Below are 19,938 nucleotides of genomic sequence, written 5' to 3'. Positions count from 1 at the left end.
TGTCTTAGAATTTAGCCGACACAGGCGCCGAGCACTTGGTCTCATTATTCTTTATTCGACATTTGGAGACATTATTTATTTACGTTTGACACTGTTTTCCTCTCCTCTCTTCTGGGCCAGCCCTAATGAGACAGCTAATGGACAGCAATTATACAACGAAGCTGCGTGCCGCTACGTAGCATGTTTGTTTGAGGAACTGAGAAGAACAATTATCATCACTAATGAACAGCAAATCTGCAGCATAAGTTTAAATCAAACAATGGTGCAAGGTACTGCCTAGATTAAAGCAAATACAATCGAACAGATAAACAGAAAAGTGTGCTCCACTCCTGCACAGCACAGCAAGGAACAGCAGATTAAGAGAAAGGCTAAATTAGTTTGCAACAAAGAGCATAATAATCAATTTGCACTGTCTGCTTAAGCTTTCGTGAGGGCGGCAAACTTGCGCTAGATGTAGGGAGGTTTTAATAAGCGTGACCTTTACTGAGGAGGGTGGATCAATACTCTTAATAAAAAGGGCTTACCAGGTGTGTTTAAGAGGCGTGACTTTTTGCAGTGGTAGGAAAGTTCCTGCTCGCAGTGCTCAGCTTTGGTAATTATCGCCCGAAGCTGTTCCGCGTCGGCGGGATAGTTAAAGTAGGCTAAATGCTGATTTATCCCAGAGGACGATTTTAATTTGGTTAGCTCTGTGTTATTGTGTTGGATCACCATCCATGTTTTATCTGCAAAGGGAAGAGCAACAAAGATTGAGAGAGAGAGAGAGGGGGCGCAGAGGTAGAGAGAGAAGGGGGGGGGTAGAGTGTGTGAGTGTGTGGGAAAGACAAGGGATCATTATACATAATTATGCAAATGATAAACAGATAGTGGGGAAATCATTGCGAGGATGAGACGCTTCCGATAAAAGTGCAGCGGCTGCTTCACAGGATCACGAGGCGACTCAATGACCCACACAGCCAGACACAACTCAATCTGGAGTAACTGCAAGCTATTATGGATGTCATAATAATGTCTGCATTAGTGCTTTTGTAAACTACATTGTTAGGTAGAGGGTATGTGTTTTAAGATAGTCTTCAAAACCACAATGAGATCAGATTATGTTGTAATTGTATGATGCCCTCAAGTAACTGATAGGATAAGAATGCATGGTAATTGCATTGATATCATTTAGCTAAACAGAGCTAAATATGCTTGCAGGTGTCTGTCCCCACAAGGGATGCAAAGAAATACATGCATTGATTGATTTCACTTTGTTGAACAGGACACAGCAAAAACTACACAAAAAAGCTAAATATCTGTTATGCTGTGTATCATTCTCAAACTATCTGTTATACTGTATATGTTGTGGTTTCCCTCTTGAAATGGTGAACTCATAGTATTTCATGTACCTGTCATGTTGCAGAAGATTCTCTGTGGGTTGATGGGGCCACTCCCATCAACATCGATGTGGTAAAACTCTGAAGTGTTTCCCTTGTGCTTGTACGCCTCACAGGACTGCTCATAAATGGCTGCAGAGGTAAATAGAAATACAATAGCCAAGGTCAAGAGCTATTAATTTTACCATTTCAATAAACCAAGATAGGGGAGAAAAGTAAACACTCAATTGAACAACGGAGCCAACTTTTTATCACCCTGAGTGGAGTGTATTTATGAATGCTGGCCATAGCACAGAAAATAAACATTTACTATTTCATGGAAGAGGGAATCCTGTTTTAAAAAAAAATCTTCTGAAGTGCCTTGAGCGAATTAATAGTGCTCGTCAAATTTTTAAAGGCTGCCTTTACAAGCCCAATCTGTCTCATTCAATATAGATGAGTATTGATTTCCTACTAATGCACTAGAATGGCCAATGTCTGGGGTTTCCAACAACCTTCTCATCTCCACAAAGTTCACGGATGATTGGACACAAGCGCGATTAACTCAGGTATTTAATGAAGAAAGTTGGGAACACAAACTGAAAACAGGAGGAATTATCAACAAGGAATCAGGGAACTAACAGATCAAAACTGGCTTATACTCTGAAAATGAATAACAGGCAAATGGAGCCAGGCATACACTCAAACAAAGGTGATCAGGCCAATGATTCGTAGATCAGTGACGCTGAACGCTGAATGGAAGCCTTCCAGACCCTGGAGTTAAATTGGAGACCATGGTCAGAGAGGATGTCCTACGGCAGGCCACAGCGACAAAGGATGTGGTAGTAGAGGGCCTCCACAACATGGAGGGCAGAAGGGAGAGGCAAAAGGAAATCAGGCGGCAGGACATGGAGTAACAGTCTCCCAGTTCCAAGACAGTTGTGGGTCCATCTGACAGGGGGGATCCGTGATAAAGTCAACTGCTATGTAAGGCCATGGTCGTTGCGTAATGGGCAATGGCAGCAGCTTTTGGAGGAGTTAAACCAAGAGAAGAAAAGGGCCCATCTGGCTTGAGTCTCTTATCCACGCTGATGTACTCCAGGTTGCGATGATCAGTGAGAACGAGGAATATTTCCTGAGATCTGATCCATTGTTCAAAAGTTTGTCAGCTGCAGATTCTAACAGGTCCCTCAAGCCATTGTCTCCACTTCTCAAATGCCAACTTCAAAGCCATTAGCTCACGCTTTTCCAAGCTATAATTCCTCTCAGCCAGGGACATGTTTCTGAAGATGTAGTTTAGGAGGCTCACCTTGTCGTTGAGACATTTGAGGTCCCACATTATTATCCGAGTCATCCACCTCGACAATTAACTGGAGGAGGGCTTAGAGGGGGGCTGCAATATAATTGAAACCTCAGATGAACTGGTGGTAGAAGCCCAAAAAGCACTGGAGCTCCTTAATGGTTTCAAGCTCTGCCCACCTGAGAACTGTACTGATTTTCTTACCCTCCACCTGCCCTCCCTCTGGGCCAAATATGTATCTCAGGAAGGGAATAGTAGTCTGACGGAATATGCACTTTTTTGCCCTAACACAGAGCCGTTGCTCCAGGAGGCATTTCAAGACCTTGCAATAATGTGCAACGTGTTCCGGAAATGTGGATTAAGATATCATCGATGTATGCTATGACAAACTGACCCACAAGTCTCTCGGCACATCTTTCACCATGACATCAAAGACAAAAGGTGCATTGATAAGGCATATGGCATAACCAGGTACTGATAGTAGGCAGTGGTGGTACTAAAGGCTGTTTTCAACTTATCCCCTTTCCAGAGTAGGTCAAGGTTGTCAGCACGCCGAAAGGTCCAAATAAGCAAAAAAGTGAGACCACTGGAGTTGCTCAATAGCTGCACGGACCAGAGAGAGTGGGTACCGAAACTTCCCTGGACTAAATTCAATCCAGGTCCTTCTTCTCCTTGAAGAAACCTGCTGATGCTGGAGAAGTGGAAGGTTGGATAAATCCCTGCTGCAGAGCCTCCCTGAGGTAGTTCTACCATGTCTCATTAAGGGAGAGAGGGTAGACACGACCAAGAGGATGTGAAGTACCGGTCAGGAGGTTGATAGTACAGTCCCAGGACTGGTGAGGAGGGAGACGCATGGCCTGAACCTTTCCAAAAAACTTTCGGCAGGTCTATTAGTGGTCTTGGGCTCTATGGAGATGATAAAGAATGACTGCCTTTTATGAAGGCTGAGGCGCAGGCACTGATGCAAATAGGGTGGAGAACAGGAGGAGACGACTTCTCTCTCCTTCCAGGAGATGACCGGTTGTGCATATAGAACCAGGGAAGATTGAGAGATATGGGATAAGAAGATGAGGCCATGAATGTGATGTCCTATTGGTGAAAACCCCCCATGGTGAGACAGACGAAACCTGTGATGTAAGAAATCGACCCGGGTCCTTAGGGCCAGCCATCCAGAACGTGCAGGGAACTGGGTCTGGCACGTAGTTGAGGGTGATCTTGAGGGTCTGAACAAGTGAATCACTGATGGAGTTGACTGCCACCCCTGAATCTAGTAGGGCTGACAGAGAGGAGGAAAATTCACTTGTTCACTGGAACCACTTGGCTGATTGGATGACAGGAAGAGTGCTTTCCAAATCTGGGTGAGGCGGTCGTTCAGGTCTCACTGGGCACATGATAATTCCAGCAAAACATTCCTCGGCCCTCACTGGTAGATAATGCAGAGGGCTGGCTTATTTGAAAGCAGCACTCTAAAAAGAGGGCACCCGGTAGAGCAGAGTGAAGTAGCTGGAGTAGCCTCTAATCTCTTCCTCCTTTCCCTCAGCAGGATGGTGACACGGAAGAGGGTCTCAAAACATTCATATGAGGAAATGCTCCCCCCTTTTCCAATAGACGGCAGGTGAGAGATTACTATGGCAACACTTTGAATGGATCTGGAGGGGAGGGGTGATAAGCAAAGTACAATTGACACTGCAGAATGAAACTCTTACACTCTGCTGGTGAACCCTTGTATCGATCTGGTATCTTAACAGGGGAAGTAGGTGGTCGTGAAGCTGTATACCTGGGCCACTGGAGGCGAAGCATGCCGACTCTGAACTGTCGTTGAGAGTAGCACTGACACGGGGCGAAATCACAATTACACTCCATAGGTAGAGGGATGTTCGATGTGTCCATGATTCGGTGAAATGTTCTCTAACAAAGTTCACAGATTGCTGGATGCAAGTGTGATTAACACAGGTATTTAATGAAGAAAATTGAGAATATAAATGAAAGCAGGACGATTAATCAATCAGGAATCAGGGAACTAACAGAATAAAACTGGCATATACTCTGAAGATGAATTACAATTACAGGCAAACAGAGCTGGGCATATATTCAAACCGAAAGTAGACCTCACAAAGAGAAACAAAACTCAGGGATTTAAATAGGGTACAAATGGAGACGGATGCAGAAGATAATCAGTGATCCGGCCGGTGATGAGTATACCAGTGACGCTGACTGTGAATGGCGTGAATGTCGAGAAGGCAGGTGATGTCGTTGAGGTCATTACACTCGTAGGTGAGCAGCAAGAAAGCTCCTAGCTGACTGTGAATCACCATGTGCAGAAGTATCATGGATGAGGAAAGAACCTCGGAATGCTGGTGAGAAACTCTCATGGTGCAGGCCAGGAACACTGTTTGGTGATTGCAAAGTTCAGCTTTGCTGGCCTCCACAGAGTTCTGGCCCATAATATTATATATGCCATGCCTCAGTAATGAATTGAAGTGCTTTTCCCGAAGAACATTCAATGCTTTCTGAACATCTATGTCCAGTGACTAAGAGAGAATATGTGGATACTACTGCATAACCATCTCCTTAACAACTTGGAAGAGAGAAGAGCATCAGTGTGGTGCTGCGAATAGCAGATGGATTCTTATGACATGACAAAAGATGCACCTCTTCAGCAATCACTGTTCCCTCTGTCATTATGGGAAATGACTAAGGTACAGCTGGGCTGTCAACTTTCACGATGACAACCTTCCTGGAATAAATTATGTGGGACAGAGGGTAGTATCTGTGCCTTATACTTAGGTCCCTGTGGAAGTTATGTGAAAGGAAATTACATTGTACCGGAACTTTGCTGTGATGATTGTTTTTCTTCTCTTCCCCCTCCCTAATAATCATAGGCAATTTTACATATTACAAATTGTAAAGTGTATCAGTGAAACTGGCGTGACAGGCATAAATTAGCAAACATGAAATGGGAACACGTTCGATGACAAGTAGTCCATAAAAGCCATAGCACTCCTATTGTATAAGCTCCTTACACTTTCAGAAAAGATTCACAGCTTCAGTAAGCTACACTCAAAATCCTCTCTCCTCTTCCTGAAATGGTTTTCCAGACAAATTTCTGATGGCTGAAGGTCTAAACATAAATGTAATTGCAGAGAGCGAAAGAATGAACTGGTTAGCTCGTCTCCGTCCGCTCGAGTGTGAAAGCGTTAAACGGCCGAGCGATTAGAGTTGACTGACAAGTGCTTCATTTCGCAGGAATGTGTTCCTCACAATTTCAGATGACACTGGACTTGGAGAGCCACCTTTTTATCGCATCATTAAAGGTTCTTTCTTAATCCCCATCAATGCCAGGGCTTTGCCAAAGTCGGCTTCGCCTCTGTGGGTATTGCGGCTTCACAGAGATACGCATTTGACCTTGAGTCCCTTTAGCTGCTGGGAGGCTGCTTTGTTTAAGGGACAAACACAGTTGCTCACACAATACCAGCCTCTTTGGTTTAGATTTGGTCTGCTAGAGGACAGGATTCTCCATGTTCTCTCTTCCGTTCACTGGGTTGACCACTTTGGTGTTCTGCATGTCCTTTGACCTTTGTAGAGAAACTGTGGATGGCTTTGAAGAATCCATAGTGTGTTCTTTAGCTCTCTGCATTATTTTAATGCAAATCTGAAACAGCCATTGAAGGGTTTAAAGACTTGTTACTGGTTAATAAAGCATTCTTCTGTGGGAACCACTCTTTGTAGGATATTCACCTTTTTCAGAGAGCTCATGGGGTTCCCTTCTCTATAGGGATGTAAACTCCACAAAAGTCTAGTTCACAAGGAAGTGTCGTGAGACATCCAAAGGCACGGTGACAGCAAAATGCTCACTAGAGAAGACTTCTAACCCACTACCTGCGTCTCAGGCCCTTTCCCAAACCGGTCCCTACACGCTACCCCTTCACCACAGAGTGCCTCTCTGCATAGTCACACTGGCACCTGCATGTGGTACTCCAGATCAGGTCATGGAGAGGAGAGGGGGGATAAACAGGTAAAGTGAGGGATACCCTAGGCTCTCTCGACTGGAAGCATGAGGCATCTGTCACCATGACTACTGATGAACGCCTTGCTCACAGCATGGCTTGCACAGCTGTTTTGTCATGTGCAATTTTTTTCTATTCTAAGCCTAATTAACTACATTGTCTTCTCAGTTGTCCCAGTAAATCCTTAAAAACCACTAAATGTGTAGGCCTGTATCCTTTGAAATTATTTATTTTAATTTAGTTTTTAATCTGAATTTTTGTTTGAGTTATTCTCACCAGTAGTTTCATTACTTTCAGTTTAGTGTTCATTTGACTCATTTCTATTTGTTTTAGTTTTAGTAATTTTACTTAAGGACAGGATTAGTGCGTTGTGACAAATAATGTCATATGAAGATATCACCATTTCAAGATTAAACATAACGTAACTAACGTATGCAATAGGCTACATTTGTTTCAGACTGTAAGCCTGTTAAAGATCAGTTCACTATTTGGTTTCGCAAAAGCTTGTTCAATAGCCAATCAAATTCCACCTCTCCCTTCTATGCTCCTGAAGCACCATGTTGATTGGCTAGGATTGTGTATCGCTTGGACTGGACCACTATGGTTGCTTCCCATTTACAGAGCCAGGACTGGGCTATGAACACTTGAGGTTTTTCTGAGTACACACACTAAACGGACAGCTAGAGGACCATTGAGGAGCAATTTCTGAATTTGAAAACATATAAGAGGCAAGAACACGATAAAATATTCAACCATTTACTTCAGGCAAGCGATATGACATCGGTTTACACGCTACATCCTTTCCCATGGAGAATGTGCATTCACGTTGATGGTTTGAAGGTTTTTTACTTCGCATACAGTATGCTGTTACCTGAATTTACCACGCATTTGCTTGTACCGTTTTTAGTATTACGTTCAAAATAGTTCCAAAAACTCACATGTTTCCTGACATATCTTACTTCTTCACCTGATAATAACTATTACTAATTCCATAGGTTAGTGAGTGTAGGTCCAGACAATTTTTTGCCTTTTTCTAATTTAATTTCTTTTACTTTTCTAGCAATCATGTGTGTATTCGTTTGGGTTTACTTTTACACTTTCTTCAGGTAAATTATTTAATTTCAGTTTTGCAAAAATGTCTCAAAACCATTTGTTCCTGTCTTAGTTAGTAGTGCGTACCTAGTTTTAGCATATGATTAAAACACTGCTCTATGTGCATACTAATTGACAAAAGTGATGCATTCACCTTGTTACTATACTGTAGTGATTTTCTTCGAAGCTGAACAATGCTAAGGCAACACATTTGCTTGACTATACATGACATTTGCCAGATTGGGCAGATGGGATACTGGTGTGATGCTTCCTCCACTACGCTCCACGTGTTTTGTTCCTGTGGAGCGCTGTTGTGGAAGGCAGTGCCGATGCTCGCTGTTTGAGGATTTTACAGCCCACTTGCCTCCCCCACTAATTGGTTTGGGATGGCCCTTAATGTGGTAAACCTACTACACAACACACAAATGGAGGCGGCGTGAGGACAGGAGTAAGGGGGCAGAATGAGATTAAACCTGAGATTGAGCCTGATTCTGATAGAGCTGTTGTACTGCTGTTGTTCCATTGTATTGTCAGTTACTGGGTTCTCATTGACACTGACTGAATGTGTAAGTATTTGCTTATTAAAAATCAGCACTGACAGTTGTCTTCCTTAACACAATCTAAGGTTAGTTAACTAAAACAGCCTTTTTTTGGTTCCAAACTTTAAATATTACATCTTCAATATGTTAATTCGAAGTTGGTGCTGAAAACAGCGTATATTATAGTTTGGTGCAACAATACAGACACATGGTTTGGTAGGACTTACAACTGTGGCAGGTGGCTCCTTTGTATCCTGTGTGAGAGCAGTTGCAGTGAAAGGTATTCCAAGACTGCGTGCATTTCCCTCCATGTTCACAATAGCTGGGAGAGCACCTGCAAGACAAACAGCATATAGATTATTATTAGTATTGACCAGGCTGGACATCCCATGTGGACAAGAGCAATGCTAAAAGAAAGACAAACTCACATCTCATACTCCAGTCTGAAGGCTGCACCTAAAGCACCTTTTTATTCCCTTCGTCATTCAGAATTCACAAGATTCATGAATTTGGTACAAAAGTTCACTCTTTACTAGAGGGCACAACTGAATAAACCATATGGCCTGAGATGAATATCAAGTATAAAACAAAACAAAAAACAAAAAAACACAATTTTATTCAGGTTCTTATCTCGCCTGCTGCCCTTTAAATTTGATTGCAACATCCAGCAACAAAACGTAAGATTACTCTCGAAATTTGCATGTTAGGAGCGGGAATGCTAAGATATGATACTGACATTATATACAATCACAATACAAGTTACTGCAATGTGTAATTACATGTTATGTAATTTCAATGTATGTCCATGAAGTAACTCTTTGCTTTAACCTATGTATGCACTGTAAAGGGACTTTGAGCTGTGGACTGTGATATCTGTTTTACTATAGGGTCCTGCTAATTGGTTTAATGGACAGATGTGTATTATTTTTAGCAAAATATCTGTTCTATCCTCTATCCATCCCTAACACGCATGGTGGATGTGACAAGCCTAGAGCAATTTGTTTAGAACGAGGCCTGTGGCCGAACGCCACATGAACTGACTGCAGATGACTGCAGATACTAGACTAGAACTGACTAGAAGAGATATTAGTGTATGGTAAATGGCAACCTTTTCTCTGAAATGTCTGCTTGCTGAAATTCCACTTAGCATTGAAGGCACTGACATACAAGCACCACTATCCACTCTCCCTCAATCCCTTCAAACACTGGAAAGTTTAATCGCAGTAGTGCCTCGGAAATATTTTACTGATTCATTGACTTCAGAAAAGAGCGCCAGTGCATTTTAAAGATTTAGATTTAGACATTTAAAAGCTGAAAGCATTGTACAATTATTTCTATATTTCGCGCTACATCTGAAAATAATTATCCTTGCAAATAGAGAAATACATAAATAGGTACAGTATATACAGTAAATAAATACCAATTGTATTATATCATCTTATGAAGAAAGTGTCCATCCACCGTCATATATAGACGCAATTTCAAATTCATCAAATTCAAGTCACTAATCCATCCAACCCCCCTATATCGGCTGACCATGCTGTGAATGGAATTGAATCCCTTAAGATGGACTACCTACATATTAGGAAAAGATACCTTTCCCTATCATTTTCAACCGTCATACTGGCATTTCAGATCAATGAAGTCTCATCTAAGAATCTCACCTAAATACGAGTGCAAAACACTAAATGGGTATTACATTGCCACTACATTTTCATTAGTCCCTTGTGGTCTGTGATTGTAGACAGCCATTGTGTGAGCCAGAGGAAACATAATTTAAATGATACTCCCCTGAAACACATAAAACAGTCAAATTGGTCAAAAAGGTATCTTGGAAAAATTATAGTCCAGTGTATAATTTAATCCATTTATTTCACAACTTTTTATTTGCACTTAAGGGTATTTCATTGTTTATTTCATGTTTTTTTTAATGTTTATACAGCTTATCTGCCATATGCCTGTTTTATGCTTGAGCTCTGACTCACTTTACAATCTTCAGTTTTGAATAATCTGTTAAAATTCCTCCGTAAATAGAGCGTAGTATACTGTAACTATTATTTCAGTAGCTGTAGCCTCTCATGAACAATATACTGTGATTGATTGTGTATCCGTGCAGGAGTCTTCAGCTGAGGGCTGAGAAAGAGAGAACCCGATCTGCTTGAATCAGAGAGGACAAATGGGGGGCTCGACTTCACCAGGTGTGAGAGATATAGATTTACTGGGAACAGGGAATCTGTGCTGCGCCGCCAGAGCCGAGATGTGTGCAGTGCTGAGCGGGGCTCTCTGGCTCGTCCACTGTCAGGTGTCTGTTTCACCGCTGGCTGGGTTCCCAGCACTGATCCCAGCACAGATCTATTGAGTTGCATCATGGGAAGCTGCGGGTGGTGGGGTGTGTGAGTGGGGCTGGGGGGGGGGTCCACTGGCAGAGAACTGGCGCTGGGAGAACTCAGAGCTGAGTGTTGGGTTCAGCCAGGGGGATGCAACGACACCGGCTTACGGAGAGGGGACCTGAAGGGGGTAAGTCATCTTAGACGCGTAAAGGATGACCTTTGTGCAGGTTGGCAAACACTTACACACACACACTAAGAGAAACCCACACACATTCAGAGAAACCAACAAACACACATACACACACACACACACACACACACATAAACACACACTCGTCTTCAACTTTATTACAAAATATGACTCCTGACATTGCTGGTCGAGCTATAACCCTATCTGACGGATACCTGAGATACTGAAGTAAAGGCTTATGACAGCACGGTGTGTTGCACTGTGTTATCACGGCGTAGAATGATGGGCTGGAGATTCATCAGGATAACATGAAAGGATGGCATGGACAGGTGTGGTGAGGTGGAGTCTGAAACGCATGTGGACAGTCGGTACAGCCAAGCAGATGCAAGCTGAGAGAACAAGGCTTCCGTTCAAAGGAAGTGAAAGAGAAAGACAGTTAAACAAGCTGTCCTATCTTGCTATCATGCTGCTAGCCAAGCACCACAGAATGCAGTGTCTTCTCTTATAAGTACTGAATTCTGTAGAGCCATAGCACGCACACACACACACACACACACTAACACACACACACACACAAACACACACACACACACAAACACACACACACAAACACACACACACACACACACACCTGTTAGATTTTCCCTGGAGCCTATCAGCGCTCTGTATGCAAATAGGAGCTGGTGAAGAGAGGGGAAACTAAAAACAAAATGATCTTAACTCCAACTTGATAGTGGTGAAGGTTAGCTAGACAGGGAGAAGCAACATCTTCCAAATTCGCTGTGTGGGAACATTAGGATTCAGCGTTCAATACGATGACGAGGATAAGAGGACTGTAAACAAAGTAGAGTCTGCACACACACTGCTTTGCCACTGTTGGCTACACAAGTGGAAACAGTTCTAACATGATGTCTCATTTACGTCGTTTACTCTGCCCTATGCCAGGTAGAGCAAGGGGAGTTCACTTGTTAGCGAGAACACAACAATCTCTCTGTTGCCTTCCAACAATAATTTCTGACAGATAAAAAAAAAGAAAAAAAAGGAACTAGAGTGGCACTCGGAGAGCGCAGACCGCCAAGGCCAAATGTCACATCTTACAACGTTAGCGAAAGTGAAACTAAATACGTGGAGCCGCCCCGTGAGTCGGATCCACTCAAAAATGTAATGGTTTCCATGCTATACCTTTCACGGAAATTGAGCCAGTAGTTTTTGCGTAATCCTTCTTACAGACTGACAAACTAACAAACAAACTGATCATTGAAGATGGTCATTGAAGATTTTAGTGAAAAAGTAATTTGCGTTTAAATGCTTATTGGCAAAATATCAATGTCGTTTTTCCTCTATTACTGCTGTATATATACAGTAAGCCATGTCATTTAGTCTATTGTATTTTGGGTGACATAGTTACCTAGAGCATTTCCTGCAGTTATGGCATAGAAAAATATCTGAAATATGAAGAAGACATTAAAATAATAGAAAAATATCAATAAAGTTGTCATTGAAGAGATTTTTCCTTCATTACTGCTGTATATGACATGGGCTCTCAATGCGAGCAAACGGCCCAATGCAACTACAGATATCTACCACACTCAATATAGGTATCTACTATAGTATACCACATAGCGTACACAGTAGGTCTTGCTAGGTGAGAGCATTTAGTTAACTGATGTGCTCAGGTGCGTGTTTTTCAAAACTCTTCACAGTGTGTTTTACAAAGTGGCGAGGTATTGACACAAGTGTGAAAATGATTGTACAAACAGTAACAGTGAGATACTGATCCGTGCCTGGTTTGTAGGTAGTTGAGACAGTGTGCACCTGCTTCCCTTCTGCCTAAGTAGATTTGACTGAGGCTGCATGACAGTGGTCACTGGACCCCTCAACCACACACACACACACACACCGACACACACCCACACACACACCGACACACACCCACACACACAGACACACACACACAGACACACACAGACACACACACACACACACACACACACACACACACACACACACACACACACAAACACACACAGAGACCTTCCCTCCCCATTGCCAGGTGGAGGTCAGACCACTGTGGCCCCAATCTCAGAGAGGTGACAGGTCTGGCTGCGAGACCCTGCTTGAGAGACAGCGGCAGCAGCAGGGTTCTCTGGCATCACTGTCCTCGGCCTCGCTGCTGCCTGAAGCAGGTCTGCGGGGGACACGTCCTCTCCTCTCTGCCCTCCTGCCAGAGGCTCAAAGGTGGATGGCAGGAAATTAGGGGAGACAGCGCCAACCCCAACCCCCCCCCCCCCACACACACACACACACACACACACACATCACCCCCCCCCCTCTCTCTCTTTCTCTAACGCTGTCTTCTTTCTCTCTCTCTCCACTATTTCTCTTCTTACAACTAGCCATTGTCCAGCCCGTGCAGAGTGCCTAGCTTAAGAGAGAGCTGAGAGCTGCCTGCCAACCGTGGCCGTCTGAAGGGCAGGATCAAGCCTGCTGCCCTGGCACTAACTGCCATTCCCGGGCCAAAGGAACGGAATGTCAAACTCCGAAATACGAAATACAACAGACTTAACAAAAGAATGTGGTGCAAACACAGACACAAAACTCACAACAAACCATCCGAATATGATAAATAAATAAATAATAATACAAAAATTTAAAAAAATAAAAGGAACAAATCCTGCATTACTCTTTAAAAGCACGGCCTGTTCCTGCATAAAATAAGGCTTTTGAGAGGCTCGCTGCAGGGCTACACACCATGCTGAGATTTTAAGAACCGAGCCAAAAAAGCTTCTGGTTGGAGAAAATAAGCACCCCATTTCTTCATTAAAAAAAAACAACAACAACAACAATCACCTCCACGGTCTAATAAACTAGCTTTTAAGATTACACCATTGTGGTAAGGATATAATAAGCCGCTCTTAGGAATTAAACAGAAAGCGTTGTTAGTTTAAAAAATGATCCGTCCTCCTGTTCAGTCCCCTGAGCGACTCAGTGCCATCACGGAGATAGAGTCCCTGTGTGCGGTGGGCTCAGTGTTAGTGGTAATGGAGACGGTGGAGACAGAAGCAGAGCGTGTCAGGGGAGGCATTATTTCATTTTATCCTCAACGCTTGCCATTTACCCACATTCATTTATCACGGGAGGTCTGGCGTCCCACTCTGATGTCTCTCACACTGACTGGATCAGTGTGAGAGGAGCTAAAAGCAACCTTCCCTCTGTACACAGACAAACATACATCCCCCATTGATGACACACAGACACACAGACACACACAAACACACTCTAAGCATCCCTTTATATATCACTTCCCTCATCTCCTGTGACACGTTCCAAAACTACAGCACAACAGGACCGTTTGTATTTATCCTGGGTGAGATTGAACTTACATAACCACAGGATAGGAGAGCACACTGGTGTAGGGGAATACAACGGGGACTGGGGTTTGTGTGTTTGGGGGGGGGGTGGGGTGTGTGTGCAGACAAGAATACAGGTGTCTGAGATGAAAAGATAGGAAAAAGTGTAGGCGAGGCAGAATTCACCTGCAAACTCTCTCTCTCTCTCTTTTTCTCTCCCCTCTAAAAATTCTTAAGCCTAAAGAATATGACACAGTCAGCAGCCTTGTCCACCGTTATTTTTTCATTTTTTCTCACAGTAGCTTTACATGACGCATAAATGGATGAGCCGAGGTACACAGCTTTTAAATTAACCTTGGACATTTAATGTGACTCAGAGTGCTCTTTCTGCACTGCCACTTAAACACGGCCGCATCTGCGCTAGTAGTCCATTTGGTGAAGCCTGGAAAACAGAGACACAGCACAGGGTGTTGCGTTTCGAGCAACAGACCACAGAGGAGAGTGCTAATTAGAGTGGCTAATGGTGTTAATAGACTTCTCCTTACATGGTTAGCAGCCGGACGACGGAGCGGGATGAAAGCTGGTGTGTTTTACAGGGCTTTGTTGCCTCTAGGCCAATGCTGACTGCGCCTACTATCAGGTAATTTGAAAAATGAGGAGAGATAGTGTGTGTGGTAAGGGTGTGTGTGTGTGTGTGTGTGTGTGTGTGTGTGTGTGTCTGTGTGTGTGTGTCTGTGTGTGTGTGTGTGTGTGTGTGTGTGTGTGTGTGTGTGTGTGTGTGTGTGTGTGTGTGTGTGTGTGTGTGTGTTTGGGTTGGAGGTGGAGAGTCATCCCATGCTACACTTAGCTTTGATATGGGCACTCGCTGCTCTGTGTGTAAAACCCCTACCTGACTTCAAGAGGTAATGACCCCCTGTGGAACCTCAAGCCCTGCACACTGCCTCCTCAGGTTTCAGCAGATCTGTCTCTCTCTTTCTCTCTCTCTCTCCCTGCCTCAGTTTATTTTATTCACTGTTCTTCTGTCTCTCCTTTTACTCTCATCTCACTCTGCTTTTTTGGCGACTTACTTCTTTTATCTCCGTTACCTCCTCCTGTGTGTCTCCCTTACTATTTCTACCTCACCACATCCTTGTTTTTTATCTTTCTTCTCTTCTATATTTCTTCTTTTCTATCTATTTGCCCTTCTCTATTTACCTCCCTTTTGGTCTTCTTTCCTGTCTTCCTTTCTCTATCAGCCTCTCTCACTCCCCTTCTCCCTTCTTCCATTTCCCTCTTTCATTGTCTTTTCCATGATCCTCACTCTCCCTCCTCTCCTCCCTGCTCTCTTTTCTTCCTCTGCTCTCTCTCTCTCTCCCTCTCTCCCCCTCCCTCACTGCTCTCCATCTGTCTCTCGCTCTCTCTTGCTCTCTTCCGCCTGCAGACTCAATATCCTCCCCTCTGCTTTAATGAGAGAGAGAAACTGCTGAGGTGATTTTCAGCCTCAACTTCTTCTGCTCACAAAAAAAGCAATAATAACTGCAAGACAGAAAGTGGGAGTTACACTCACAGTGCCTGCCAGCTGCTTCACTTCTTTATGTTTTCAAAAGCCACATTAACGGGCAAAAACACAATGGCAGGAGGATTTTTCTTCTTCGTCAAAACGACTCCAATGACTATCGTTTACAGTCTACACCCTAAGTCATGTCGCCTTCCTCTTGTGTGAGGGAGCTGGCATCAGTGCAGCACCGTGAGGTCAAAAGAAAGGCAACGCAGCGGCGGAGGCGTGCGGCAGGCAGACATCAAACCGAAACGAGCAACACTGATTTGATGAGTTGTTCATTAGCACACCGGCGATGTTCGAAAAGCCCTCCATTTCTCTCTTGATTACCCAGGCCCGGGCTGTCTGCTGAGGCAGCGCTGAGCCATAAGAAGTTGCTAATTGTCATATTAATTGTGGCTCCAGCCGGGTCCGCAGTCAGATGGGCAGAAATCAATTTGTTTTGCTACTGTTTCAAGGGCAGGATGGAAACAGAGAGAGAAAGAGAGAGAGAGAGAGAAAGAGAGAGAGAGAGAGAGAGAGAGAGAGAGAGAGAGAGAGAAAGGAAAGAGTGAGGGAGAGAGAGAGAGAGAGAGAAAGGAGAGCGGAAAGGGGTTGGGGTGGGGGGCTGATGCAGAGTTAAACTGACACTTGCGATAGGAGCACTTGCAGTTATCGTCCCCATGATGAGTTGAGTGGCGATGAGAAAGATAACGAAGACGAGCCATGCGGTAAACACAGTGGATCGGGTTTCGTTGGCGTTGGCGATAAACAACATTCATTAACACGGGTAATTATAAAGTTCAGTAAGCAGGAGAGAGCCCCACGCCCAGGTTTTGATGAGGTGCAGATCAGCGGAAGATATGTGTTGGGTGGAGGGAGGAGATCACACGCTCTATTTCATAATGCGTTCAGTCTACTAATATATTCCCAAAAGGGTCACAGGCAAGCTGACAGCTGCATCAGTCAAACGTGGAGGGTAAGTAACATGATATTCATGCCATCCACCTACCTGACTACACCTTTTTGCATTTGTTAGCACATTTGTTATGGTTCGTGCTAAAAAAAGGCTCAGGCGCACGTTGGTGGATGGACAGATCAAAGTGGAGGTATGTGTGATCCTTTTTTATGCACATAGACAGAGGATATTTCCAATTTCTTCAGGAGCAGAGGACAAATTGAATACATGAGGGCCTTGTTTAACAGGAGCATATGGAGTAGTGGAGCGAGGAGCACAGGAACTAGGAACAGAGGAGTGATGAAGCCTTCAGATTGAAAGGCGACTCAGAACGCACCAGAGCCTCAAAATGTAACAAATCTAATACTACTGGGGAGTGTCACGATGATTATTTCTAAAGTATGGCCTCTGCTGCACAATAACACAGAATTTCACCACCGGGGACACGGAGAGAGTTGTTTGGGCTGATTCTTCTTCTGAGTGAAGGGCTTGGACGGTGTAATCTGTTAGGTTTTCATTGGTGTACAAGGTAAATAAATTGTGTTGTCAAAAAAGTACATCCCTCCCACAGAAAACTTTCCTCATAATAAAGTTTGATGACAAAATAGGCAAACAGTATCTATCAAATGAAGTAATCAGAGAAATATTTTTTGGTCCTGCATTACACTGTTACAGCAATGAATGGCAAGCCAACCAGCCAGTAACAACTATTTCAAAACTGAAAGAGCAACTTTCAGTGAATTAAATTTACAACCAAGCAAGGAAATAGCTTTTTATTGATCTGACTGAGCTAACAAAGAAAGAAAAAGATTGAGAGTGGTATCTCCTCCATTTCTGTCTTTGTTTTGGGTATATCTGCTTGAGAACAGCACAAACCCTCTGGTAACAGTTCTAAGGAAAGGATTGAGTTTATCTCCAGGAAGCTGGTTAATGGGGAAGAGCCAGCGGTTGAGTCCGCACTCACCGATCAATGATTCCACACATGTCCATTTGCAGATCGCTGAAGTTTCCCAGGGACATCTGCTGCACCTTGATGAGGTCCACATCCTGGTCGCCTGTGCGGATGAGCCTCATGCATCCTTGGAAAACACTGAATGGGTTTCTGCATTTGTGATTTGCCGGTGTCTCTTCTTCTGGGCAACCTGTGTCACAAATCAGCCCATAAATATACAATTTTTCTTAGAAATGTATTTTCAGTGTATGTACTACACAATATACAGTACAATGATTATGACATGATTACATTGAAAATATGCCTAGGAAGTGAGGAAGTTCTAAATTTTTCTTTTGAACTGTTTCGTCATCCCCATACGATTATACAGTCCCTGAGCCACACGGCACTGGATGGGGTATAAAATCAGCTCCTGCTTTGCAAAATTAGCAGAGGAACTGAACCATGTGTGCTGTATAATTAAGTGTGTGCGACCGTTACCGTTCCAAATCTCTAATTAGGAAGTAATCAGTAAAGCCAATACCATATTATAAGAGTCAGCTTGCAGGGGATTCTAATCAAATGCAGAAAAGGAAAAAAAACACCATACTTGATGGAGTATATCCTGCTGTATGAAACTATTAAAGATAGACAACTACATGTATTATCACATACAAAAACACCACTGGAAATACTTTTGTGGCTCAAGGACAGAACATCTGTAGACACACTTACATATTTACAAATGACACGTAGCTATCAAATATGTTACAACTAGCTGATCAATGTTTATAAAAAATGCCCTGAAATTAGTCATTGTGTAAAATGGAGAGGTTTGTGATAAATAAAGAGTGTCATGTTTCAAGTACACAATTCTAAAATGGCATCTCTTCTGGTATGGTTTCTCTCTCACACATGCACAATTGTATCAGTCTGCTAATGTTTCTTGCCCTCTAAGACACAGGAAGGAGCAGCAGTTACACATAACTGTGTTAACACAACCCCCCTAACACACACACACACACACACACACACACACACACACACACACACACACACACACACACACACACACACACACAAAGAGAGACAGACAGAGGCATTGATATATCTAGACATACCCGACACAAACAGCAGTGTTCTCCAGTACACACTCACACACATTTTCTGATTGCTACTCACATTGGAGAACCGTGAAAATGAAAATGTGTACCTTTCAAATATCCACTACAGAGGGAACACATCAAAACTGAGCTTTTATCTTAGTTTAAGTGCAGACAGGTAGAAAACAGGTTGGGGAATGGCAGAGAAAACGGCTCATTTGAAGAAAAATAGTACAGACATTTGATCTAGAAGTCAGACGTTAATTAAAATATTTCACCACACAGGGTTTAACTTGAAGGGACATTAAAATGCACTGAAATCTATTGATACCAACAGAGGAAATCTCTACTTTTAATACTTTTCACAACATTATTGCCAAGTCCCACAGAACTCTAAATAGAAGTGAATGACGATACGTATATGAAGATCAATACAATATATACAGTCATTGGTTGACATGGCTCAGCAAGAAATGTACCCTAAGCACATATGCACCATCATCTCTCCTGAATACTTAGAAAACAGGTTGGGGAGTGGCAGAGAAAACGGCTCATTTGAATAAAAATAGTACAGACATTTGATCTAGAAGTCAGACGTTAATTAAAAGATTTCACCACACAGGGTTTAACTTGAAGGGACATTAAAATGCATTGAAATCTATTGATACCAACAGAGGAAATCTCTGGTTCTCATGGTTCAGCAAGAAATGTACCCTAAGCACATATGCACCATCTTCTCTCCTGAATACTAAGAAAACCCCAGTGTTTCCAGGAATAGTAAGAATTCTCCTCAAAAGTATGTGGGACTTAAGAGAGAGATACAACTCTGTGGCTCACTTTACTTTAAAAAAGGGCCACATTGTCTGACTGAAAATAGGTTATGAATCTACTTTTGGGCTGACATTTCGAGTACTAACCCCCAACATGTCTGAAGTCTTGGACTTCAAGGCCCTTTGCGGACCGCTTGTCCTTCTCTATGAATCCTTCATGCCCAGAGAGAGGACGAGGACCAAAGCACCAGACCCTGAAGAGAGTGCAGGTACTCCATTGGGCATAGTTGAGTCAATAAACTCATATGATGAATTTCACTCAGAATGTGTGTCACCAACCCACATTTTTTTCTTTCTCTCCAGCTGGTGTAAAAGCAATGGTTTCAAACTGTTAGGGAACTTTTTTGTACCTGCTGGGGAAAAAAGGTTCGCTGTGGCCCTGTAAAGTTCCTCACAACAAGATGGTAGGCAGACAATAATGAAAGGCATTCCACCCCCCA

General features: G+C 43.2%; 1 protein-coding gene across 1 annotated transcript in view; it reads right to left on the bottom strand.

Annotated features, from left to right (window-relative positions):
- Window positions 1-19,938, bottom strand: part of cntnap3 (contactin associated protein family member 3) — a gene marked incomplete at both ends in the record, with an annotated part of 88,622 nt that overhangs the window by 17,100 nt on the left and 51,584 nt on the right. Inside the window, 4 exons of the mRNA XM_080834654.1 lie at window positions 525-722; window positions 1,386-1,505; window positions 8,518-8,624; window positions 17,599-17,776. Of these exons, the coding sequence (XP_080690780.1) occupies window positions 525-722; window positions 1,386-1,505; window positions 8,518-8,624; window positions 17,599-17,776 (603 nt within the window). The remainder of the gene's footprint in view (window positions 1-524; window positions 723-1,385; window positions 1,506-8,517; window positions 8,625-17,598; window positions 17,777-19,938) is intronic.

This window comes from Sprattus sprattus, assembly GCF_963457725.1.
Source record: "Sprattus sprattus genome assembly, chromosome: 3".
In the NCBI taxonomy this organism is placed as follows: Eukaryota; Metazoa; Chordata; class Actinopteri; order Clupeiformes; family Clupeidae; genus Sprattus; species Sprattus sprattus.
This window is presented reverse-complemented; position numbering and strand designations above follow the sequence as displayed.